Genomic DNA, 25,780 nt, shown 5'->3' with positions numbered 1-25,780 from the left:
CACATTCTACATTACATTGTTCTTGTCATGTTGTGATTAACCTGAGAACTCCAAATTGGGAACTTACGGTTATTAGATTGGGAAGAAACCAGAGCATTGTTTGATTTGAAGTCGATTTTAAATCATGACTTCTTTTGAATTATGTATCTAGCTCCTTATTTGAATGTAATGCGGAAACTTTGTATAACAGAAAATTTACTATATGGATTATGGTGTTTAGAAGTAGAAAATAGCAGTATGAGAATGTACTGTACTGGAGATTGTGCATATCTTGCTTTATTAAGTCAACATTTGTACATTAAAACTGGAGCCTTGTTATTGCCAGGAGAAAGGAAGCCATGTTGTGACATAGAAGAGTGATATTTTTTGTAGGAACCTCCAAAGGTCCCCGCAGGTGCCTGTTGTGTGTCCAACTATAAGAAAATGTCTGGATGTTTGCTGTTTGCCCACTACCGTCCAGGGCATTGCCAGGTTTGGGAGGCTACAGCTAGAAAAAAGACAGGTTAAGGGAATTAGACAGAATATCATATCATGTAGCTTGATGCAGGATCTTGGCCATAGTTTCAGAATCTTCTCATTGGTGTAAGGATGTCTATAAAAGGGGCAATATAAAGGCCCAAATCCACAATTATCTTCAGCAAAGTATATACACTTTTCTTTTGATATCATATCATCCTGTTCCCAAATACTGTGGAAACAACTGTTAAGCGATGTTGCATTTTGTTTTGGATTTAGAATTGCACCCCTACCACCTCCACTGCCTCCACAAATTATGCCTGATAATTACAGAACTCCTTATGACGATGCATACTACTTCTATGGTGCAAGGAATCCTTTGGATCCCAACCTTGCATATTGTAAGTTGATTGGCTGATACACATATTTTATTACTGTTCTGTGCAGTAGCGCAGATTGCTCTGATCTCAATATTTCTTTATAGACAACGTTTCTTTATAGACAAATGTTAATTAATTTAGAGTTAGCTAAAAATTATTGGAGGAAGAAAGAAGGAGTGGTTCAAAACACCAAGGCTGAAACCACATTCACTTCCAAATTTCGGTTTCGTCATTCCCTTTATTGGTCAGATTTTTGTTCACTTTCCCACCTATTACATTTTGCTAAGGTTTTATTTTAAGGGGTGAAACTATAGAAGAAAGGAAAATGCCAATTGACGATAAAGTCAGCAACTAAATCTGTGATCATTCTTCACTTCAACCTGTATTTTTTTTAAATCTCACTCTTGGGTGTTTTTTAAATGTTTGCCTTCTTTTTAGAATCTACATATTTATGTAAACTTCAGGATTGCTGATACCACCATTTGGTTTTTCAGTGTTCTCATTTTGACTTCTATCAATCCTAAGCAGATATTTTCTTATCACAGCAGTATTAATCACCTTAAATAACATTTGATATTGCCACAAACCCTAGATTTAAACATTGAATGCCTTTATTGTTTTAGATGGCACAGGTGTCATGGGGGTACAACCTTCATCTGCACCTCCCCCTGTTAATGCTGTTCATAGACCTGCTGCTGTGTCTCTGTGAGTACTGCAAAGCTTTGACTAGTAGTCAAATGTATATGGAAGTATAATTTTGAAATGGATAGTATTTCATTTTTTCTTGCTCTTTTGAATGCAGAAGTAAAATTGGTGCAAAAGTTACAAATGATAGGCCAAGAGGACTGGGAATATTTCCTGAAGAAAAATCAAAGCCTACAAGAGATATTTGTTTAATGTATCAGCAAGAACTACAGCAGCAGGTAGGAAGGTTTGATAGTGACTTTTTAGTTCTGAATACAGATTGTGTTAATGTGACCTATTTGAGGAAAAACTAATCTTATTTTCTGTTATGTATTTCCTATATTAATTGCTCTATTAGATTTTTCTAAGCTATAGTAAATAGATCTTTATATTACTAGTAAGAGTTAATAGCTTGCAATGATCTGTTCACTAGATTTTTTTTAGAAGAAAGCTTCTTAAACTGAGTCACAACCCCAAATGTGGCTGCGTAGCTTAATATTGGGGCTACGAAAATTTTGGCAACAGTAAAAGATACCTGAACATCATTTAGTCAGTGCTTTTTGATATTTACATCAATAGGTTAGCAACAATGTGCAGTGTTTACAGTGGGCTCTGCAAAAAGTGCTTCAGCTGTACTCATAAAAAAGAAAATCACCCTATTGCAAATGCTGATTTTGTTTGAGGGCCGTGTTTTCAGTTTCAAAAATACTTCCTTTAAATTTTGATTCTACAAACTAAGTTGGGTTCATAAAGCATATTTAATTGAAATCAAAAATATCAGTCACCTGCCTTTAAAAGTTCAAGAAGAAATTGCCTCCAACCTGTGCAGGAAGAGAAGGGTTAATATCACCTATTTGTTTTTTTTTTTGGGGGGGGGGGGAGGATATGAATTGCATGCAAATATGTGAACAGACCATGAGGGAACAAGAGGGAGGTGGGTATGGGCCCTTTTCAGGCACATGGTCCACTCTGCAGTCTGGAACCTTTTTAAGTTGGATGTCTGGACCCCTAAAACATCCCATTGTGGTCCCCCGATTAAGGAGGGAAAAAAAGGAGAGCAGAATATATTTTTGCCACTCAGGCTGCAAACTAAACATGCCAGTATGGCATGAAAAATGCTGAAGATGCTCTATGTCCTTCAGTATCAAATATTCAACCAAGAATTAATTCTTTATGGGGGAAAAACAAACACATGCATCTCATTAGTTTGCAAATTGCTTTTATCTTTAAGAAATGGTGATAATATATATGAAATATATTTATTTATGATTTAGTATCAGTAAATGTTTTTGTGTACTTATTTTATATACCTATGTACCTGTGGTTGTATCAAAATTTCTCAGGTTGAAAAGGGATTGTGAGTCAAAAAAGTTTAATAAGTTCTGCTTTAGAATGAACTCTGCTGAACTTTTATCTTATACATACAAACGTAAGCATACTACAAATTTGTTTAATTGAGCATATAACTGTCACATGATGTTGATTATGATTGAGTTTTCAATACCATAAAATGATTAAGTGAATAACTTATTTGAAAAGGTTATTTTTTTTCAATTGCAGATAAAGGAAAGAGAAGAACGGCGCAGGAAGGAAAAGGAGGAAAAGGAACGGTATGAAGCCAAATTAGAAGCGGAAATGAGAAGTTACAATCCTTGGGGAAAAGGAGGTGGAGGTGCTCCTCTGAGAGATAAAAAGGGAAATCTCATAAGTACGTTTGATAGTTGGGAAATCCTTTCCTTGCCTATCTTTATCTATAGCTCTTTACATCCACAAATAAAAGGCAGTAAGAGAGTAAAAGGATGCACTACAGAGAATTTACAGCATTGAAGAAACCTATTCTAGTTGTTTAGATTATCCATCAGTTCCTACTTTTGTGACACTTCTATAAGAACCAGTTTTGAGTGGGGAAATGTAGCAAAAAACGGAAGTAAACAAAAGAGAAGAGATATAAAACGCATAAAATATAGAGAGAATCCTGTGGTATAACAAAAGAGCATGTTATGAGAAAGAATATTAATTAATAATGTAGTTAATTTTTTTTCAGGAAACATTAAAATACTAGTACTTTGTGTTTAGAATGTATATTCTCTGATATTATTGATAAGTTAAATTGAAGCATTATGCTGGAAGAACTCCCTATGTGGGTTGAGGTTCCTGAAATTTTCAGGAAAGTGACTCTTGATACCAGAGAAGCAAAGGAAGTCATCAAAAAATCTCTGGCTATAAATGTGAAGTTCAGCTTTTTCCACACATGCCTATCATTTCTGCTTGTTTATTAAATTTCTTAACCAATGTTTTTCTGCAATTTCATTTTCACCCCATTTTATAGTTATAGAAATATGCTAAAATGAATTTATTGCTAGTTTTTTGTCTACATCTCAAAATGTTGGGGCTTTTTGTTCGCAGTTTGAATATTTGTGTGTGTGTATGTACCATTGATACATTTTATGGGAAAACTCACTCACAAATACACAAATTGGGCAGTTGACAGGTTATTTCTTTCAGTTCAGTTATGTTTGTGAGTTTCCAGCTGATATATGATGATTTTTGCCATTTCTTCTTGGTTGATGTCTCCACTGCCATCACTAGTGTAGATGGAATTGCAGAGAAGAAGGGATATGTATTCCCTCAAAAATCTCCAAATAGTCATCTTAAAATCTATACTGTAATTTGCAAATAAAAAGGTGATAAATCTGGAGAATGCTTTAACATGAATATTTAGGCAAAAGTTAGATGCAGAAGTAGAGCAATACATTAGAGTGTAGAGAAGCCCTACTTATGCCTAAAACCCAATGTTAACATCTAGTATTTAATTTAAAAATAAAATAAAAAGGAGTAATTATAAAATATCATTTGGATTTGTAGCAAGTGCTTAAATTAAATTAATCCAACTTGTAGAACATTCATTCTATCTAAGATTATGGCCGTTATGTGTCCTCCTAACTGTAATTCTGAAGAAAGATTTGCCTTGAAACTACCATAAACATGCCTCTTGTTTTGGAATAAACAATGGCTGTTTCCCCCTCTTCTTCAGCTGACTTGAATATGATGCACAAGCAAAATGAAGATGCATATCATAATCCAGAGGCTCGAGTATATGAAGATAAAAGGGCTATAGTGTCTGTTGACCTAAGTCTGGCCTCTCCAAGACTTGAAAATACAGATGACTCTACAAATAAAATAGCAGGTTTAAACAATACCATATCTTCAGTTGTAAATGTGTGTTGTGTTACTTGTCAACATTATTGTTCATTCTTGCTATGCTGTACTTTCCACTGAAGACAGTCCTATATTTTTTCTTCTGAGTTTTTGAAAAAGTTGATGTAGTTGGTAGACTTAGACATTATATTATTGCATGAATAACATTTTGCATCCTTCCTCTTCTCCACTGTAAAGTAGTCTATGTATGTCCAAGACATTGCCTCGCAGGTATTTGCAGAATATTCTCTACCTGTAGAAAATAATAGTATTAACCACTTGAATATTTGTAAAACTACCTGCAAGTGTCAGTGTTGGCTTGTTTCTTCCATATAAAAAGGGATCATAAATCTGGCCCAGGTTTTAATAGGAACTTTTAAGAAGCTATCCAATGTGCTAAAGCCTATACCCATCACCAAACCCAATAGGTTGAGCATTTGAAATAGCAATTTCAGGATAAAGAATAAAACCCAAAATGGATTTATCAATACAGTGGCATTTAATTCACAAGCCACCAATAATGCTCCTTCTCTTTCTTGAGGGATAGCTCTGCTTCAGAGCCTTTATTCTCTGAAGAATTTTTAGCTTTTTAAAAGTATATGTTGCAGTAGGAAAGTTACAAGTGTACTGATATATAAAGAAAGACTTTGCTTTAGAGGTGTGATTGTTAGAGTTTGTCATACTAATATAAGTTAGAACTTGTGCATAATATTCCCAATGATGTTTTTGATGATTTTTAATGTTATTATATAATATTCTCTATAGGATTAATCCAGAAAACTAAAGCAGTTTCTTCATTTGCATACATCCCCATGTTGCATGAGCAGAATGCTATCTTGTGGCTATTTCATACTAAAATAGTCAATCATAATGCAGAAAGAGGCATATTTTTAAAGAAAAGAAAGACCCAGCCAAACATGCCTCAAATCAAGTTATTAGAATTTGTCTTTAGTTTCTGGGAACCCATCCTAATTAGAATGGGTTTAAGGTGTTTTAGCACTTAAAAATAACAACTAGGAAAAGTTGGATGTAAATCTTCTTAATACTTCTGGAACATGGCTACACAGCCCGAAAGACATACAACAACCCTGTGATCCCAGCCATGAAAGCCTTCGACAACACAATCTTTTAAATCATTCTTGCATTTTTGATTTTAGTCTTGTTTTTTTTAAAAAAAAATTTTTTTACAAATAAAGGGAAATTTAAACATTGCAATTAGCCAAAGAAGTGGTATTGCTGGATGTATTTTTTCCTGTGAATCTTTAAAGTATTTGGGGATACTTTCAAATGCATGACAAGTCTTTGCTAAATTTCAGTATGCCATGGATACTGTTTTTGGTTCTAGCAGTTGTGAGTGCTGCAAATGTAGTTAAATCAAAAAGACCAACTAAATACACCAGATGTAAATATGAATTTAAATAATTATGCAAGAAATAGATATACTCATGCTTGCAATCTGATTTTTAAATAACTAGGTTTTACATATGCACAAACACCCCAGTTTGCCCGTGGCAACGTATTTGGCGAGACTCCAACCCCAGAACAAATTAGGAGGCAAGAATCCTACAAGAACTTCCTTCGTTTTCAGGTGAGTTTGTGTACCAATAGTAAGCAAAGCAAACAGTTTTTCTAATCAAGCAAACTTGTGATAATATAGCTTTCAAGACTTTTGGAAAGTAATCCTGTTTATTGTTTCTAATAGTTGAACCGGAACATAAATTTTCTTTAAATATCCTATATAATAGGGTGGTCAATGTCAATGTTAGGAAGGCAAGTTGTTTGCTCTCATACCTTCTGAGTATCTCAGAAATTGCTAAAATTTTGAACAATTATAAAAATAAAAGCAGAAATGGCTGGAAACCTATTTCTGGTACTGAAGAAGAGTTTTTTTAATGATAATGTCAGAACAGCTCAAGAGCTATATGGAATGTAGGAAATTCAACAAGACATCCACAAATAATACAAATAAGCGTGTAGTCATATGGCAGTCTCTAGTGATTAAATATAACAACACAATGTTGTGAGGATAGAAGACAAACACCAAGTAAGTTATCATCTGCATATTGAAAGTAATCAGTTAAATTTAGAGAATCGCATAGCTCTAAAGCCTGAATAGTTTTAAAGTTGCTCAGCAGAATAAATAATCAGGTGTTTTCTTTCTAGATTGAAGAGAAAAAAATGAGAGAAGAAGCAGAGCGTGAAAAAAGAAGACTAGAAGAAGAAAAGGAAGAAAAAAGGCTGGCCGAGCAGAGGGCTAGAATAGAAAAAGAATATGAAGAAGAACTGGAAAGGAAGAGAAGGAAAGAAGAAGAGGTATGATATGGTTGATTTGGTGGATGTCTTGCATTAAAAAGAGTTTTGGGACTTCTCATTTTAAAAAAATTGTATTCAAGAAAGTATGTCTCAGAGCTGACCTAGTGTATGAATGATGATAAAAAGTTTCAATGCATCTTTATTAATTCTGCACAAGGTACTAACTTTATTCTTGGGTACTCTTTATCTAACAAGTGATTGAATTGTATTTATTTGTCATTCACCACCTCAGCTTTACTTTAATATCATAAATAGATAAAAGGAATCTGTACTCTCAGTCCTCATGTGCACCTCCTAAAGTTCAAACTTGGTGATCGTAGACGAAACATATTTCTAATTATGTTGATGTTCTATCTTTCACCTTTATCCCTGTAGAGTCAGGAAAGGCTTTAAAGAAGCAATTATGTAACTAACTAAAGTTTCAGCCAAAGTTGAAATCCATATTGTTGTTACTGACTGAGTTGTGGTCAAAAGTATGTTCATTGTTTTTCATCATTGCATCGTTATCTTTGTAGCAAAGATTGAAAAATGAAGAATTGTATAAGTTAGCTGAAGAGAGGAGAAAAGAGGCAGAGAAAAAAAAGTTAGAAGAAGAAGGAAAACAAGATAAACAGAATAATGAAATTGAGAGGCGTATAGTAACTGAAGAAGATAAGGTAATTTCTTTTAAAATATCTTGAATTCCAACTTTTTGGCTTGGATATAAAAAGGATCCATTACATTCTGAGGCAACATATTCCACTGTCAAACAGCTCTTGCCACCAGAAAATTGTATTACAGTAATCACAGGTTTAGATTCAAATGCTCTACTCCGCTGTAACCTGCTCTGTAGTCTGCGGTCCCTCCCAGAAATTGGCAACAGGAGCTTTGGGTCCCAGGGTTGGATGAAAGGGCATTTTAGCTGTATCATTTGAACCTAAACTTGTGATTACTATATTGATGGTAAGAGCTGTATGACAGTGGGATATGCTGCTTCAGAATGTAGTGGGGCCGCCTTCTTAAACAGAGGCTGGATGACCATGTGTTAAGAGTGCTCCAATTGTATATTCCTATATACAGTAGCGGGGATTTGGGCTGGATCTCTTTTTCCATGTTTTTAAGAACCAATTAGGAAATGACATTTATAACCCAGGAATAAAAATTGTGTTACATAGAGTTATATATTCATATATACTATCTCAGGTGAAAGTTTTCTTTTTAAAAAAGATTTATTTTGTTTATTGTTTTTAAGGGTCAAATCTGCATTTACGTTCTTCTCTGCCTTTCAGATTTCTAGACAGCCTTCTCCTCTTATTCCGTCTCTTCAAAATAAACCATTAGTAAAAGAAGAACGCTCACTTTTGATGGAGAGTCGAACCTCTTATTATACACATGTATGTTTTATCATTACTGATCAAATAGATACCTGATTCTGCATTTCTTGATCTAAGCCAGGTTACATTTTGTTATGGTTTAAGCTTTTTTAGGAGGTACTAATATACACAATGATATCTAAATTCTTGCCAGTTCTCTGATAGCATTCATGACCTTTTTTCTCCTCTTCTCAATAGTAATTCGTATGCTTAGTTTGCATTCCTATAATTGTGAAATCTCCAGAAATTTTGAAGCCATGGGGAAACCCAGACATTTTTGAAGAAAAGAAAAATGCAATATTTTAGAGATTGAAAGTCACTTTGTTATTTTAGGAACACAGAATGTATTGTATGTATATATCTTGTTTGGGATGCAGTTATCATGTTTAATTATTATAACAGTTTGTTCAGAATATAATTACAGATTGAACTTAACTTTTAAAAAATTGTATTAAAGGAGCTACAAGGTCTTGAATTGTAATGAAAACCTGAGCTATGAAGGTTTTACCAGTTTGAACAGAACCAAAAAGCCTCAATAAAAGAGGAAAAACCAACATAAGTAAAACAAAGAAAATATTTCATTTCCAACACTTCTCTATAATGTCAAGCAGAAATGATACACTCATCCCCTTAATGAGAACTGAGAACAGTAAACATAGATCAAGGCTTGCATAAAATTATTCTTAATTTTTTAGAAATGGTTTTAAGTAATAAATGTTTAATTCCCCCTTTCAGTTCTTTTTTTAAAGAAAAAAGCAGCTGTGAAAAGGACAACCCCTACCCCAATTCCAACCCCCCTCCAGCTTTCATATTTCAGATTTTCTCTATCACAATTGTTGTCAATAGAAGATTTTCACCATATTCTTTGGTCTACACCAGGGGTCCTCAAACTTTTTAAGCAGCGGGCTGGTCCACAATCCTTCAGACTGTTAAGGGGCCGAATTATCATTTGAAAAAAAATATGAACAAATTCCTATGCACACTGCACATGTTTTATTTGTAGTGCAAAAAAAAAATCAACAACAACAACAATGAAAGAACAACACAATATTTAAAAATAAGAATAACCAACATAAACCTACTAGGATTTCAGTGGGAAGTGTTGGCCTGCTTCTGGCCAATGAGATAGTAAAGTTAATTGGGATTGTTGTTGTTGTGTGCCTTCAAGTCATTTCAGACTTTGGGTGAGCCTAAGTCTAAAACTGAGGGCGAGGGCCAGGTAAATGACCTTGGAGGGCCGCATCCAGCCACCGGGCCTTAGTTTGGGGACCCCTGGTCTACACCATTGTACAATAATCCCTTCTAGAAACTTGATAGATTATGTCCACTGTGGAGGCAGCTAGATAGAGGCAGCATGCTGTGACCTTTTAGCAAAAAGACTAGCTTACATAAAGTACAATTCCACACCCACTTCTGCTCCTGAAACCCCTTGGTTTCAAGCCTCTTTGCTATAGGAATCGACTGCTGTTTTGTAGAAATCAGATCTAACCCTTTCTTGAGCACAGAGCACTTATTTTGTAATTCATAGGACTTAACTACATATGTTATAATTAAATCGTTTTATATTGATTTTTAAAAATAAAAATGGTGCCAATAGAAGATTCCCCCCCCCCCCCCGATACTAATTTCCATGCTCAGTTGCAAGGGAGGACAGTGAGAAGAAATGATTAATTCCCTTCTTCGGTGTAAAAGTAAGTGAGAAGAACATATGTTTTCCCTCCCTTACTCAACTAAATGTTTTAATGTTTTACTAGGACATTCCGAGAGTTCCATCTCCTCCTGTGCCAGCTAGAAGAAATCAGCTGCGTGCCTATGGTAAGAAACATTTATGGCTTCCCTCACTTCTTTGGCTATGTTCGTGGCCAGAAAAGTCTTAATTGCCCTGATAGTTCCCAGGGAAGAGCAGTGGTATTTAGTATCAAATTCTTTTTATACTAAATTGCAGAAGAAAGGAAGACTGTAATAACTGAGCTGTCGGAGATGAGGAAGCAACTCCGCAGTGAAGAGCGGCGGCTCCAGGAGCAATTATTGAAAGTACATAGCGATGATGATGATGACCTGTCAGTGAAAGGGTAAGGGTTTGAGAATAAGGCATTTACTCAAGTAGGGGGCGGACTATAAAATGCAATTTTAATTGTACTAGTATTTTTATTGTATCTTAACTGTATTTTAATTTGTATCCGTGACACAAATATTTAATTTTTTTAATTTTTGTATTTTCTGTTTTAAAATTTATTGGGCTGTGTCATGTAATTGTGTGTTGACTTGAATCCCCGTGGGGAGAAAGGCAACATACAGTTCCCAGAGTTAAGTACAAGGGAGTTCATGGGCTCTTAAGAGTTCCTTGATCTGATTCTATACTCCATTGAGCAGGCACACCAAAGCACAGAACTAGGCTTAAAGCTCTTTCCCTCAGGCTTTGTTTGAAAGGAAAGGTATAGCCAGGCCTGCACACCCTGTGGCCCTCCAGCTGGTTGGGACTCTCAACTCCCAGAAGCCCTAGCCAGCTTGCCAAATGGTCAGAAATTCTGGAAGCTGAAGTCCAAAACACCTGCAGGGCTGCAGGCTTGGTAGGCCGATAGGCTGTTAGGAATTGTGGGAGTTGAAGTCCAAATCATTTGACTTCAGTCTTCATTTTGATTAAAGGCTGAGCCAGCCAGTTAATTAATTGATATGGAAAACTGCCTCCACTGTTATAGATACATTACTTCTCTGTCTCCCTGTGATAACTATCTGAAATGTTTTTAGCTAGTGCACTTAGTGAATTCAGGTTCTATGTTTATTTTATATTTGGCTTCCTAATATTCATGCAAGATGAGAAGGGACTTCATCATTAAAATGGCAAGAAAATCAAGGTTGAATCAAATGGCTTACTAGCTTTTTAAATTCATTTTTTGTTTATAAATGAACCTACATATTTCTACAACTTAGGTGTATTTTAAAACACCTAAATGGTCATTTTTAACAGGAGGAAAGATAAAAATTACTTGGATGTATTTGAGATGGCCAGACTTCGTATGCAAGCTCCAGTCAGACGACCGTTATCAAAGGATATTGCTGATCCTGTCAATGTACAAAATATCCGTGAATTTAATGAACTTAAATACAAAGGTTAGTTGATTTTTTTAACCAGTGGGGAGATGAAAAAGAACTCTAAGTCACTTCTTTAGTTTTAAGGGGAGACCTGCTGCTGCTGATATTTTTATTTATTGCCCTCCTCTTTTTTACAGCTGAAGGTGAGGGACAACATAGTTAAAATGCATCCATAAAAGCATATATTAAAACATACACAAAAACACAGTAAACATAGAATGTGATTTTAAAATTCATGGCTTTAATGAGAGAAGGGTAGATTGACGACAGTATAGTATGTCCTTCATTCTGTAAAATACTGTAATTCTGTATATACTGTGTGCCCAGAGGAAAAGAAGCGGAAAAATATAGCAATGCATCATAGCTCATGTTTGTGTGGGTAAACTGGCTGTTGAGATCTGTTGGAGGGACTTAAGGTCATTTTAGATGTTTGGTGGTTTTGTTCAGCTTTCATGCCATATATGCATTATATAACAAGGAGGATGGAAACGCTGAATATGCCAAAAGGAAAAATGGAGATAAATATAAAAAGATAAATTTCATATACAATTATATCAAATATAAATATAATTACATAATTTGAAAAGTTACCTCTTTTAAAAGCTACAAATTAGCATTTGTGTGCCTACTCTTTAAAATAATTGTCTTTTATTTTAGAAATTTCCTTCGTTTTACATTTGAAAATCTGCAGAACCTGTTGGATCATAATTTAGGCCTCAGTTCAACTTTGTGCTGGTTCTGTTATACTTACTTTCCTTAAACTGATTCTAAAGATTGTTTCCATTAATCTGTAGCAGAGTTTTCTTGTACACTGAACGTACAGTAAGAACATGCAGAGATCTCCACTCATTTCTGCTGCCGGAAGGAATTCCATCAACAAATGATTCCCTTTTGGATTTTGGCCTGGTTTCTAATCTTCTCAAATAGTTAGTGCAAAAAATCATTGTGAAAAAGAGATTCATACACAGCATATTGGAATTCTTGAGTTCGGGGTAAAACATCTCTTAGTTGGAGATATTTTCAAGTGGATCTAACACGAGTTCTACATATATGCAGCTGTAATTTTTTGAAATGTTCTGAGATTTCTGACTGCCATAATTTATGCAACAGATTCAGACTCACGAGTGGAAACTAGATACATGTATCCTGACCCTCCCACTAACGACGATGCCCTGGACATTCAGCAGCAGGCATTGCTAAGAGAGCAGAAAAAGAAACTAAAAAAATTGAGGAGGAATGCAGAAGGTAATGCATGACCTTTTAAAAACTGGATATGCAAGCTTTTTTAAAAGGAGATAAAGGTTCTGAAAGAGGACATGACATACCGTATATAAGCTGAGTATAAGCTGAGTTTTTCAGCCCTTTTTTAGGGCTGGAAAAGCCCCCCCCCCGGCTTATACTCGAGTGGAGGTCCTGGCCAGTTTATATTTGGGTTGGTTTATACTCAAGTATGAAGGTAATCAGAGTTGGAAAGTCTTATCTTATTGAAGTCTTACTATTATCTTAAATTACAGTTTTATGTAAATATTCAAAAAAATTAATCTACTGGTACCGCATTTAATGTAATTTTATTGGTATCTATTTTTATTTTTAAAATTTACCAACATCTGCTGCTGCATTTCTCACCCTCATCTTATACTCGAATCAATAAGTTTTCTCAGATTTTTTGTGGTAAAATCAGGTGCTTTAGCTTATATTCAGGTTGGCTTATACTCGAGTATATACGATAAGTCATGGTTTGCTGCTTTACTTCATACTCATGTCTCATTGTTTCTGGCTTTTTATGCCAATGATACTGCTGCAGAGTAGTGGTCCTAAACTGAAACAGCTTGGCTTTGGTCATAATTCAGCATAGATCAACTGTATTTCAATGGTTTATATATTACTTTTCTGTTTCTGTGTCAATATCTGGCATTCTTTGTCAATATCTGAACTCACAAGATACAGAAAATCAATGCCAGGTATTGTCACAGAGACACAGAAATCACGTAAACAGGAGTGGAGTCCATGCATATTATTGAATATTCCATTTATTTTTATTTCTGTAACTTTGTGAATGGCGCTCCATGCAGTCATGCTGGCCACATCACCTTGCAGGTGTCTACAGACAACGCCAGCTCTTTGGCTTAGAAATAGAGATGAGCACCCCCCCACCCCCCACAATCAGACATGACTAGACTTAATGTCAGGGAAAAACCTTTACCTTTACCTTTAATTTTGTGAATAAATATTTGATACAGTGCAGCATTTAGTGGTCCGTTCTTCTGCCATGTTTGAGGCCCCCCCATTTTAAAATCTGTACTTATTTCAATGTGATTGCAGCTGTATTATGAATCTCTATATTTCTTTAATGGGAGTAAGAGCTCTTGCAGAACCAGAATTTAAAATATTATTTTTGGCCATTCATAATTACTTTTTTGTTCTTGTCACTTCTTTTTTTCTTACTTGCTTTAATAGCTGTCCTAGATTTTGATGGTCCTGAGTCTGGCTATAAATCAAGGCAGCGGGGAATGGTAAGCAGAAATATAATTGATGTCTTTATTTTCATCCCAGAATGGAAAATGCTACCTTTATGTATATATTAATGCATATATCAGGGGAAAAATGTCCTTTTCTTCTTATCTGTTTTCAAAGTTCTGAAAAGACTGGAGCACTGTTCTTTTCTGTGATGACTGCTCCTAAATCGAAGGATCTCTTTCAATTAAAAAAAAAATCTAAATTAATTTTAAAACAGTTTTGCAACATTTACAGCGTATGTTCATTTAACTGTTTTTTTCCACCTCAGTAGTCGGTTTTCACCTGAAGGGTATTTTCTGCTGCTTTTCTCTGGTAGGTTATGGACAATGAGTCAAATGAATTTCTGAAAAACTCACTTTTGGAGTCTGAAAGTGCTTTTATTGGTAAGTGTATCCTTCTCAGTGGCAATTGTTCAATGTAGACTTTTGTATTTGATACACTAGTATCAAGGCCTACTCATTCTGTAGCATGTCACTTCTGTCAATTCTAAACAGTATTTTTTCCAAGTTTTATGATTTAGTCTATATGGGTTGTTCATATGTGGATGTTCAGTAAATTTGAAGCTGCGTTTTACACTTGTTTTCCTAAAACCCTTTTCTAAAATTCCAAATATGTGCTTGCTTCCTTGATCTGCATTTTCTTAGGTGCTGATGGTGAGACATTTCCTCCTTTAGAAATACACACAACTCCTCCGCCACCTCTCTCTGCAAGAGAAAGGAGGCGAGAGAAGAAAAAGGTAGGAGCTGTCCTTGATTTTCATTGAAATTAGTGGTGTTTCTGTACATTTTTTTTCAAATGGACATACTTATTGAGTTGCTCTGAGTTTTTCAGGCTGTATGACCACATTCCAGTAGTGTTCTCTGAGCTATGGCAGGCATCCTCAGAGGTTTGTTCAGAGGTCTGTTGGAAATGAGGCAAGTGGGGTGCATATATATCTGTGGAATGTCCAGGGTGGGAGAAAAATCTCTTGTCTGTTTGAAGCAAGTGCAAATGTTGCAGTTAGCCAGCTTGATTAGCAATGAGTAGCCTTGCAGCTGCAAAGCTTGGCTGTTTCTGCCTTGGACATCCTTTTTTTGGGCTGTGTTAACTGGCATTTGATTGTTGGCTGTCTGGAATTCCCCTGTTTCTGAGTGGTGTTCTTTATTTACTATCTTGATTCTGGTGTTTTTTAATACTGATAATCAGATTTTGTTCATTTTCATGGTTTTCTTTCCTTTCTGTTGAAATTGTCCACATGCTTGTGGACTTAGCGGTTCTCTGTGAAGTCTGACATGATGGCTGTCAGAGTGGTCCAGTATTTCTGTGTTCTCATATAATATTAGGTGTCCAGGTTGGTTCATGAAATGCTCTTCTCTGGTTTAGTCTGCAGTGCCTTTCATGCTCTTTGATTTGTGTGTGGGCACTGCTGCATTTGGTGCTCCCTATGTAGACTTGTCCACAGCTGCAAGGTATACAGTAGACTCCTACAGTGGTGAGAGGATCCCTCTTATCCTTTGCTGAACGTAGCATTTGTTGAATTTTCTTGGTGGGTCTGTAGTGTGTTTGGAGGTTGTGTTTCTTCATCAGTTTCCCTCTGTGATCCCCCCCTTGATGTATGGTAGTGTGGACCAACCTGCGGCCCATGGGTTGCATGCGGCCCACCAATTCATTTTTGTTGGCCCTTGCCCTTTTTACTGGAAAAATATTTTAATTATGTAATTAAATATTAATATTTTGATTATGTAATTCAATATTAATTATGTAATTCATTTTCTTTCTGGACTGTCTCTGGCCTTTACATTCCTATACTAAAGTTTGATTGGCCCTCGGGTAACTAAAGGTTGGACCACACTGATGTATAGTAAGAATACTTATTAATTGGTGGCAGTGCGTTAGGTACAGAGTCAGGTGCTGAGCTGTATCCAACTCTGAAAAATACAATTATGTTATCTAAAATGACAGCCTTTCATGCAGCCATGTATCAGGTCTTTGAGAATAAGCAAATGTGGTTATTGTAGTCCTAATTGGCAAGGTATTTTGTTACTTTGTGTCCACTCTCAGCCTCTCACCAGCCTTAAAAACAGTATTGAGAAGATAATAATTCTGACCAATACATATTTTGGTGCCTCAGATGCTAGACCTGTTTCTGGGTGTTTCTGATCAGTTGATTCCAAAAAATGGCAACAGTTTTCTCCTATAAGCTCTAGTTTTTGAAATACAGAACATACGGCATCTACCAGTTACCATCTGCTTGGCCATAGAAAATCATGATAACTATATCTAAAAATTAGAGCTGATGTGGTCTATCCAATGCAATTTTCTGAATCATTGCCTGAAATAACCCCAGGAACAGGCCTAAAAACCAAGACACCAAGACTATTTTTTTGGTTGGGCTGTGTAATTTTTCAAATGTTGTTCAACTTCAACTCCAATTATGCATCACCATAGCAATGCTAGTTAAGGCCAATCTGAGTATATTGGCCAACAAACCCACAGAGGACCACAATTTGCCTACTGTTAAAGAACTATTAGCTTGGTTTTTGAAAGCTGTTATTTTTTATAAAGTCACAAGATTCTTTCATGCAATTAAACTACTATTTAATATGGCAAAGATATGTTTGGGTATCATAGAAACAAACTCATATCTGAGCTGTTCATTAAGTGGTGCTGTGGTCTTAGCTATGAAATGTTTTTTAATTAATTTTAAGGGTTTTAGCTGTTTTATTTTTTAATATTGTTCATGTTTAATTTCATTTTAATGTTTATTTTTAGGTTTCAATTGTATTGTATTGGTTTTATTGTGAGCCACTTTGAATTTCTTTTTTAGGAAGAAAAAACACAGGATAATACATAAAGATAATAACAGTAACAGCAACTCATGCATATTTTAGTATGTTTTCAAGTGTGGCAATATGTAGAGATTTTTTTTCATTTTATCAGGAGATAGACAGAAATATAGCATAACCATTCAATTTCTTGTGATTAATTAAATCTTTAGGATGATGCCCCTTTAAGGGTGACTCCACCCCCACAATCTGACAGAAGCTCTCTACATTCAAATTCTAGTATTAATATAGATCAACTGAAAGCCAGAAATGAAGAACGGCTGCAAAGATTAAATGAGCTGCGGAAGAAGGCCAGTCATATAGGTACTGTTCATTTACTGAATATCAAAATGGAGACAAAACTTAGTTTAGTACACTTTCTTAGTATGCAAAGTTGTGCATAAGACGGAAGAATGCATTTTATAAGATCAAAATGAGCAAACACTATTTAAGTGGAGGAATCTGTTTTAATTGCTTAGTATGGTTCTGAATGTAACAAAAATGCTTTGTGGGACAATAATTTCCAGATAACTGAGATTTTACAGCTGCTGCCAAGTAAGGACTGATTTCATTTTTGTTGAAGGTCTGTTCCATGATGCCAAACAAATGTTCTTTTAACCACGATGTTGATAGACTAGGGAGGGCTTAGAGAAGGTTTAGGTAATCATTTCTGGCCTTTCTTTCATGCCATTTTCACTTTACAATGGCCACTGACCGTGCTTACACTGTAAAAAGCCCCATGTGTCCTCTCATTCCTTCAGTTTTACCCAGAGAACTTTATGATATGTGTGTTGGGATGGAATGATTAGATTCATAATAATGGAGAGGACATTTTAGGTCCTCTAGTCCAACCCTGTGTTTGATGAAGAAGATTCAGGAATGAATCTCCAGGTGACATCTGTTCACCCTTTGCATCAAAGGCCTTCAGCAGGGGAGTCCACTATCTCAGTGGCTGTCAAATTGCCTTTATGGCTATGGATTTTCTTCAGGTGTTCATTTGAAAGTCTCCTTCTGTAACTTGAACCACTTTCAGATATTTGAAGCATGACTAGATATATATGATAGCCCTTTGGATATTTGAAAGTGTAATCTCGTGTTGCCTTAAACATCCCCAATTTCCTCTACTACTCCTTGTGGGTCCAGAAGTGTTAGCCAGTGGCAATGGAACTCAATGGAGAGCCGTCACCGCACATTCCTTGCACATGCAGCTTCTTCCCATCTCCTCTCTTCTTTGCTGTTGCCACCTGTTCTTGATGGTTGCCTCTTGCTCCATGCTTTCCAGCCGCTGCTGCTGCTGCTCATTATCTTTTAAAAAATCCCACACATCTAGGATATTAATAATTCTTATATATATATCCCCTTTTTGTAGCCTCGATTTTGGAAAAAAGGGTGCCTTATAATCCATGAAAGAGAATGTGTGTGTGTGTATACACACACTGTATTTCATCGCATATTAGTTACACTAATCATCCCTTTTTGTTGGAAAAAAGAGGGGTGTGACTATTATGCAATGTAAAAAAAGATGTCTTCTGTTTGGGACCTCCAAAATGGGTGTGTGACTATTATGCAGTGGCAAATATTTTGCAAGGAAATTTGGTGTGTGTATACATATGTTTGTGTGTGTGTATACCTAAATGTCTTTGCAAAATATATATTAAGAAAGACAATGAAATAATAATGTACAGGAAGGAATATAAAGGAAAAATGTAGACATTTCACAAATTTAGGGTGCAGCAGGGCTAGGTAATTTAACTGTTCGAGAAACAAGTCCTAATGGTAGTAACTGATAAAGAATCTAGGTGTCTGCCTAGTTGAGCTGGCTCATGGGGATAATGGATTGATCCTCTTGCCAGCCAAGAATGGACCTTCATCGTGAATCCAGAATGAATTCTAGCACCCAGCAAGGTTTGACTTGTGGGAAAATAAAGCAGAATTATGTAAAATTCCTTCAAATGTTGTTGCTGCTACTTTTGCAGTTTCTGATAGTATATCAGTTTATCACTAACTGCAGTCTCCGGATAGTGTGCCGTTTACAAATTCAGTAAGGATTTCCTCTAGCAACAACAACAACAAAAATATTTCTTATACGCTTCTCCTTAAGGTTTGAGGTGGGGTTCAGTATAATTGCAATAGATAAAAGCATAAGACCACTAAAATGCATATATTAAAAGACATAGAGCTAAGATTAAAACACATTAATATCATTCATATCAATTAAATGTACATTTACATTCATGGTTTAAAATTGACTGGGTAGGCCTTCTGGAATAAGTATGAAGAATTGGTGCCATTTAGAAACTAACAAAAAATTCCCCCCAATATCCTATATTTTTTCTTGATAGGTTAGCATTTTGCATCACCAAAGTTTGGACTCTTTTTTGACATTTTCTTTATAGAAAGGAGGTGATAGTCAGGGTGAGTAATTGACCAAATTTGTTTTTTATATATTTTAATTAAATTGGTAGATATTTGAAGATTCCAGTTGGGCATCTGACAATGCTTCAAGTACAAAAATAGTTTTCATGCATGGATAAGCTTTGTGGTTGTACTAAAAACCTGCTGGTAGAGCGCTGCGCCGCTTCTGTGCTTCTATCTACCTACTATAAGTTCCCATCATCTCAGTATTCTGCACAAGCTATACAGCAGAATATATTTAAAAACACATTTCTGCCTATATGCCTCTCCAGTGCCTTGTCCCATTTACTGTCCCATGTGCAAGTCTCTGCACAAGTAGATTCTGTTTGCAAGCAAGTAAGCTATGCCCAAATAATCGCTTTCATGAAAGATAAGGTATAACCTGAATGAACAAATTAATATCCATCTGTAGGGTAGAGTACCTATAGCCATCTGTGGTTTTCTGGACTAAATATAGCAATTTTGAAATTTAAGGCATGATAAAGTGACACTGCCAACTTCTGCAGCTGTAGTTTCAGGAATAATCTTTACAGCAGTTTTCATTAAAGTTATGGCTGTGGTGCTGCTTGAGGGGATGTGTGTATCTCATTGCCATGTCTCCTGATTGTCTCCTTGTAAGCTACACAACCCTGGCCACATAACAACCATATGTTCTCAGAAGGAAAGCACTGACAATGCATTCAGGGTTCCTGGGGTCATTGCAGTACATCCAGCTAAAGGAAAATAAATGGATGTGGTCTTGCTGTCCAGCAATCCAGAAATGGTTGCTCTACAAGATGTGTTGCAGGGGATGTTTTTGCTCATTCTGTGGTCAGGAAAAAAAATTGGTGTGTGCAGTGACTGACAAAATGAGTTGCATTGCATTTCTGTCAGGAAAATAGTAGTTTGACCCAAAGCAGAAACGTAAGCAACCAGAGGTTGGAAACATCATAATCTAATCTATAATGCTAGATTCTTGTGCTTTTTGTCAGAATGTTGTGCCTTTTTCTGCATTTACTGTACACCAAACTTAGATGTACTGCGGGGTTTCTGACCATGCATTGTAGAAAAATATAAAAATGGTCATGTTGATTGCTGCAACATGGATACTCCGTTATAAAAAATGAGTCTCTTTTTGGCAATTGCTTTGTGAGAAATTGGGGGTGAGGAAAGTACTGTATTTTCCTGAAAGCTGCAGAACAGTGATCTATATAGTAGGATATTCCTTGATTTTCCCAGAATCAGAAGTAGGAATCAAGTGATACCCAAAATCTTAGCTGAGAACTCGGTATGTGTTTCCTTAACTGTTTTCCCCTCCGCCTTCCAACCCAGTGAGACACAGATTTTTTTGCACATCCAGAAATGACTACAGTGTGACCTTATCCTTATCCCCCCTTATCCTTGGATTTGCTTTCCATGGTTGCACTTAGCAATGCTCCAAAAACTCTTCCCTGCCTCAGAGGTTTTTGTGGGACTTTCTTAGCCCTTCAGTGAAATTTTATGACACGCTTCTGGCCGAAGTAGTCCAAATATAGGGTCTAGTATTATCCACAGATTTAGGTATCCATGGAAGGTCTTGGGACATATTGCCCAAAGATTTGTTACTTGTACTGTTTATGTGAGTGCAAAGTAGATTACAAAGACCAAAAGGTTTTGAATGTGTTTCATAATGGTTTCTGTCATACCTATCAAACTCTGCATTCTCATTTTAGAACTGTATTTTCATTTAATTCTTTATTTGAAAACTCCCAGTGAAAATCCCCTAGGTCTTCCCTCTCTGTTTTGCCTTTACATTCCCTACCGATTGTAACTCTTAAACCTTCTTATAAGGGAAAGCCAGGAGATATTAGAGCATGGACTGCAATCCAGTAATTTCCTCTCCAGTCTCGGAACCCCTGTATTATAGCATTTATATATATTACATAGTTTTGAGTGTATTCCCATACTACCCTCAAGATGATTCTGGAGAGCTGGGGGATCCCTGAGAAGATCAGCAGATTGGACCCTCACTCTACCCCCCAGCAAAGCCCTTGCCCCACATCTGTGATGGAAGATTTTTTCTCCAGTCCTGGACGCTTTTATGTGTCATATGTCCTCATACCAACTGTGAGCTTTGAAGTGAAGCGCAGAAACTAAACTTAGTTTCTCTCTTTTAAGCTGATGATATTTCAGTGGGAAATGCTGATGATATCCTGAAGGAATTGCCATTGAAAGATGTCAGAAGATCCAACTCTGTTGACACGGTGGCAACTGAACCATGGCTGAGACCTGGGACGTCGGAAACCCTGAAAAGATTCATGTCTGAGCAACAGTCGAGTCAAGCTGAGCTTCCTTCTGAGAGGAATGTACCCTTCAATTGGCAGGGGCTGTCAACCGCTCATGGCTGAATAAATTCTTTAGTGAAGCCAGTTGTGCCTTTTAAAAAGGATATTTCTCCACTATTGCACTTTGATTTTTAACATATTATATAAATGTATAAAAGTAGAAATGTAACAAGTCTAGTAAACAGGCAGGGAAGTTGATTGTGACATTTCACTCCTTTGAAATTAACACTTCAGTATGTTACTGATTAAGATTTAAACTTGGAGTCTTGTACCAAGTTAATGCTGAAAGTATCATGTCAGAATTGATAACACAAATATATATTAAATGAATGGCACATGACCAAACCTTTCCCATTTAATTTTCAGTTAGCTTTCTTTCTGAAAAATAGAACCAACTTCAGCTGTTACTATAATAGTCATAAGTACAGGGGCTTAGATTCCTGAGGAACACAGTAGATGCTAAGGAAACAACATGGGAATCAAAACTGTTTTTGTAGCTTAATATTTAGCCCACACTTTGTGTTCAGTCATTTGTTCTGAACTGTCAAACTACTGACCTCTTGTTGTGTTTTTTAAATGTGAGTGCTACCAAATGTATTTATAATGATTTTAAGATAATAAAGTTTATTTTATTACAGATGGAATGGTTTTTGTGATGAATGTATTTTAAAAATCAACGCATCAGCTTTTAACAGCTGATATTTCACTTAGGTGTTACTGATGGAACTCTTTTTCCTTTTAAATGTCAAATGCAAGGTATATTTTTATTTTTATTATTTTTTTGGGAGTGGGGAAGTGCAGCAGAAATACTGAAATGAAATGAATGCCCTTTGCCTTTGGCACAGCTGTAGTTCCTCACCGTAAGCATTTTTTATTCCTGGCCACAGCAACAATTACTATAATATGCGAGTGATAGAGGTAACACTACACTTGTAGAGCTTTCTTGAAAACGCTCCTCTACTACAGTAAGAATGCTGGTAGTGTTACTTTCACACAAACAAAATGAAAAATAAAGTTAAATTCAACTGTTGCTACCTTCACATGTTGAGATTTCAGAATGTAATGCTACCCCTAAGGTTACCTGGGAAGCTTTGGTATGCCCCATCCTGTGTGGATTTCTCTCACTCAAAGCAGTTTTGAACATTGGCTACTTACTGTGAAGGTCAAATCTAGATGGGTTGTGAGGAATGGTGAAATATCTGACTTTTATCTACATTCTAAAGCTAATCCTCTTCAAAGAGGACTCCTTATTCTAGTACGTGCTTAGCTGTGGTTTATCCTTTCCTGTTTGTACTCCTTTGGTCTTTCTCCCCTGGTTATTTAACTATTTAGCTTGGTCATAAGAGGAAACTGAAAGGAGGGGCCAGAAGAGACTATCATCAAAACTTTAAGTCATGTGGTTCCAGGTCTCTGTCTGGATTAAGCCTGCACAACCGGCTGCCACCCAAAGTATCTTGGGTAGATATTGGTGTTATATGTGTGTTGATTCAGTGGTGGAAGGGGGAGACATTCACTGCTCTATCTCAGGAAAACAGCCTATCTTTGCTGAGACAAAGCAAGAGTTCATGTTACTTCGTATGCCTCTTCTTATGACACCTTCTTGTCCTTAGGGTTTGATTAGAGCAGCTGCACACTTTAGTTACCCAAAGCCTATCACTCCCCCATTCTTGTGCATGAAAGCTGCTGGATTGGCTACAACTCCAGTAATTGTCAAGAAAGGTCTGAAACACAAATGAATACATTGAATGATAGTCACTTTAAAATTACTCCCCCATTACTTCCAGTTTTTAAGGTAACACAGTGCTTCCTGCACACTCAGTTAAAACATTGAAACACAATAGTTTTACCTTGTATTGGTTTTGATTGCACCAATGAAAGAATTCAAAAACTTTATTGACCTATAACCTGATTAGAATATGCCAGATGAGAACCAATATTGTACAGAAAGTTGTACAGAATTTACATAGAAAACTTTACAGAGCTGTACCATATACATTTTTCCATCTGAAAAATTTTTCTACATCCACTGTAAGACAGAATGCTTGAAAATCTTTTCTTCAACCATCAGAGCACAATTCACAGTATGAATACATTTCCAATAAATTTAAAACCATCCCCAAACCATGCCAGATTTGTTACTTGAATATATTCAACATTAAATTCTGTACATAGAGTGAAATCTACATCAAACAACCAAAAAGGAAGGAAAAAAGTGACAGCAGACAAAACCTAGACTTGTTTGCAGTGATTCAAGTTCCCGTCCTGAATGATCATTGCAATGGCTTATTATATTTAAAAGCCCTATCACAAGTATATTACAAACAGTTAAGGGAGTTGTGGCCTTTCCGTCTCTCCTCTTGACCAAAGTTAGCAAGACTAACTTTTAGGATACAGAGCAAAATAGTCACAACTCAACCCCAGCCTAGTGCATTTGGTAAACAAACAAATGGGTCTCTAGGAAATAATATGAAAAAGGTGTGCAGGAAGAACTGTATAGTGTTTATATTACAGACCTGCATCTTTGTACATTTTTTTCACAGAAGGATGATTACCTATATCTCAGACAGCCTGAGTGTGCAAAAAGGAAAAAAAAAATCATCTCCAGGATAAGAATTCCACATAGTTGTTAGATCTCTTACCATGAGCAGTATTTTCATTTACTACAAACAAATTCTTTCAAAATACAGCTCTCCTGAGTTGTACTTCTGTAGAAGTTCTAATTTTTTTTAACTTGTTAGTTCTTTGGGTACATTTTAAGTTCACTCCCATCATAAACATCTTTAGATATATTTATATATATATATATCACTGTCTTGGAAAATAAGAGGATATCACAGTCCAGGCTGGCAATAAGACTGTGTTAAAACTGGCTCTATGCTCAGCACAAGCCAGAAGGAGGGGGCCAGAGGAATCCACTGGAGAACTACAGTGCTGCAAGCCTAAATTACAGTTTTAGTCTGTATTGTGAACCCGTAGATGCACGCCGCCATAGAAAGAAACACTTTTTATGGGCATTCAGTGCAAGTTTACTTGGTCCTTTGATTCTTCTACCACACTTCTACTGCTTGGTTGTTCCCACTTCCTGTTCTGATGTCTGGGATATTTGAAAAACTACTCCAATCCGTAGAAAAAACCTTCGCAAAACAGCCCGGAGCTCAGGAATCAGGTCAAACTGCATTATTTCACACAAGAGTGGATAGTAGAATGATGCATGGGCTTTAAACTGTTGGGGGAGGAAAAAAATCTATTATGCACCATTTCCCCCCTATAATACAAACATGTAGAAGTAATAATTTTACTGTAGCACAGGGGTGTCAAAACACATTTTCACTGAGGGCCACATCAGCCTTCAAAGAGCAAGTTGTTAACTATAAGACTGTATAAATGTACTGACATTGGCTTGGTGTTGAAAGCCTCATGGGCCACATAAAATGATGTGGCAGGCTGGATTCGGCCCGCAAACCTTGCTTTTGGCACATGTGGACATGCATATACTGTGATAACTATATAATAAACAAATTATAATAAGTACATGAAATTGTATGTATGAGTGAATGGTAGTATTAGAGTTATTTATTAGTATTATTTAGGGATTTTTTACCCCACTCTCTGGCCACAAAGACACTCAGAGCGGTTTACAAAACATTAGTTTGCCCCTAAGTTTATAATCTACGTAAGATAAATAATATGTAATACATAAAACACAATGGAGCTGTGTCTGTCTGACTGCCTCCCACTCAGTCGCCAGTGGAATGGGAGGCTCCTAACAGTGATATTGAATAGCAGCAATAATAATAATAATAATAATAATAATAATAATAATAATAATAATAATAATAATATCATCATCATCATCATCCTCATTACCCAGTATTACAACTGAAACAAGAAGGGAAATTCTCAAAGTTTGTTTGAAAGAAATTAGTCCTGCTAAACAAAAACAAAATCTCCGTAGTCCAAACAATGTTAATCTTTCTCAAAGGCAATACATTCTATAGTGTTCTTTTCCTCACTCAAATTGTTTTGGAATCTTTTGTTTATACACATTTTCTCAATATATGGCAGAGGAGACTACACTATTTCTTCACCAAAACTTTAGAATTAATGCTCTTCAAAGTAAAAAGAGACACACAGCATTTCACTCAGGGTGTTATTAATGGAACTCTTTCCTTTTAAATGCCAAATTCATGGTATGTATATGTGTGTGTGTGTGTGTACACACACACACATATTTAATTTCATTTATTTTGGGTTTTACTTTTTGG

At 36.1% G+C, this 25,780-nt stretch overlaps 2 protein-coding genes across 13 annotated transcripts in view; one reads left to right on the top strand and one right to left on the bottom strand.

The window, feature by feature from the left end:
* cspp1 (centrosome and spindle pole associated protein 1) overlaps positions 1 to 22,152 on the top strand; it is a 58,150-nt gene extending 35,998 nt beyond the window's left edge. For 7 of the 11 annotated variants that reach the window (XM_062980292.1, XM_008108547.3, XM_008108545.3 and 4 more), the window contains 18 exons: positions 736 to 857; positions 1,460 to 1,541; positions 1,639 to 1,759; positions 3,081 to 3,228; positions 4,555 to 4,707; positions 6,194 to 6,306; positions 6,882 to 7,031; positions 7,547 to 7,687; positions 8,300 to 8,404; positions 10,138 to 10,198; positions 10,329 to 10,455; positions 11,352 to 11,494; positions 12,587 to 12,721; positions 13,934 to 13,989; positions 14,310 to 14,376; positions 14,638 to 14,729; positions 16,971 to 17,121; positions 21,349 to 22,152. In XM_062980292.1, coding sequence (XP_062836362.1) covers positions 736 to 857; positions 1,460 to 1,541; positions 1,639 to 1,759; positions 3,081 to 3,228; positions 4,555 to 4,707; positions 6,194 to 6,306; positions 6,882 to 7,031; positions 7,547 to 7,687; positions 8,300 to 8,404; positions 10,138 to 10,198; positions 10,329 to 10,455; positions 11,352 to 11,494; positions 12,587 to 12,721; positions 13,934 to 13,989; positions 14,310 to 14,376; positions 14,638 to 14,729; positions 16,971 to 17,121; positions 21,349 to 21,578 — 2,197 coding nt within the window. In that variant the 3' untranslated portion in view covers positions 21,579 to 22,152. Of the gene's footprint in view, positions 1 to 735; positions 858 to 1,459; positions 1,542 to 1,638; positions 1,760 to 3,080; positions 3,229 to 4,554; positions 4,708 to 6,193; positions 6,307 to 6,881; positions 7,032 to 7,546; positions 7,688 to 8,299; positions 8,405 to 10,137; positions 10,199 to 10,328; positions 10,456 to 11,351; positions 11,495 to 12,586; positions 12,722 to 13,933; positions 13,990 to 14,309; positions 14,377 to 14,637; positions 14,730 to 16,970; positions 17,122 to 19,139; positions 19,213 to 21,348 lie in introns of all 11 variants that reach the window. The other 4 variants (XM_062980293.1, XM_062980288.1, XM_062980287.1 and 1 more) reach the window with 2 other exon arrangements.
* Positions 22,153 to 23,387: 1,235 nt separating this feature from the next.
* arfgef1 (ADP ribosylation factor guanine nucleotide exchange factor 1) overlaps positions 23,388 to 25,780 on the bottom strand; it is a 72,070-nt gene continuing 69,677 nt past the window's right edge. For both annotated transcript variants that reach the window (XM_008108549.3, XM_003219608.4), the window contains exon 39: positions 23,388 to 24,738. In XM_008108549.3, coding sequence (XP_008106756.1) covers positions 24,574 to 24,738 — 165 coding nt within the window. In that variant the 3' untranslated portion in view covers positions 23,388 to 24,573. The remainder of the gene's footprint in view (positions 24,739 to 25,780) is intronic.

This window comes from Anolis carolinensis, chromosome 4 (genome assembly GCF_035594765.1).
Source record: "Anolis carolinensis isolate JA03-04 chromosome 4, rAnoCar3.1.pri, whole genome shotgun sequence".
Taxonomy (NCBI): Eukaryota; Metazoa; Chordata; class Lepidosauria; order Squamata; family Dactyloidae; genus Anolis; species Anolis carolinensis.
This window is presented reverse-complemented; position numbering and strand designations above follow the sequence as displayed.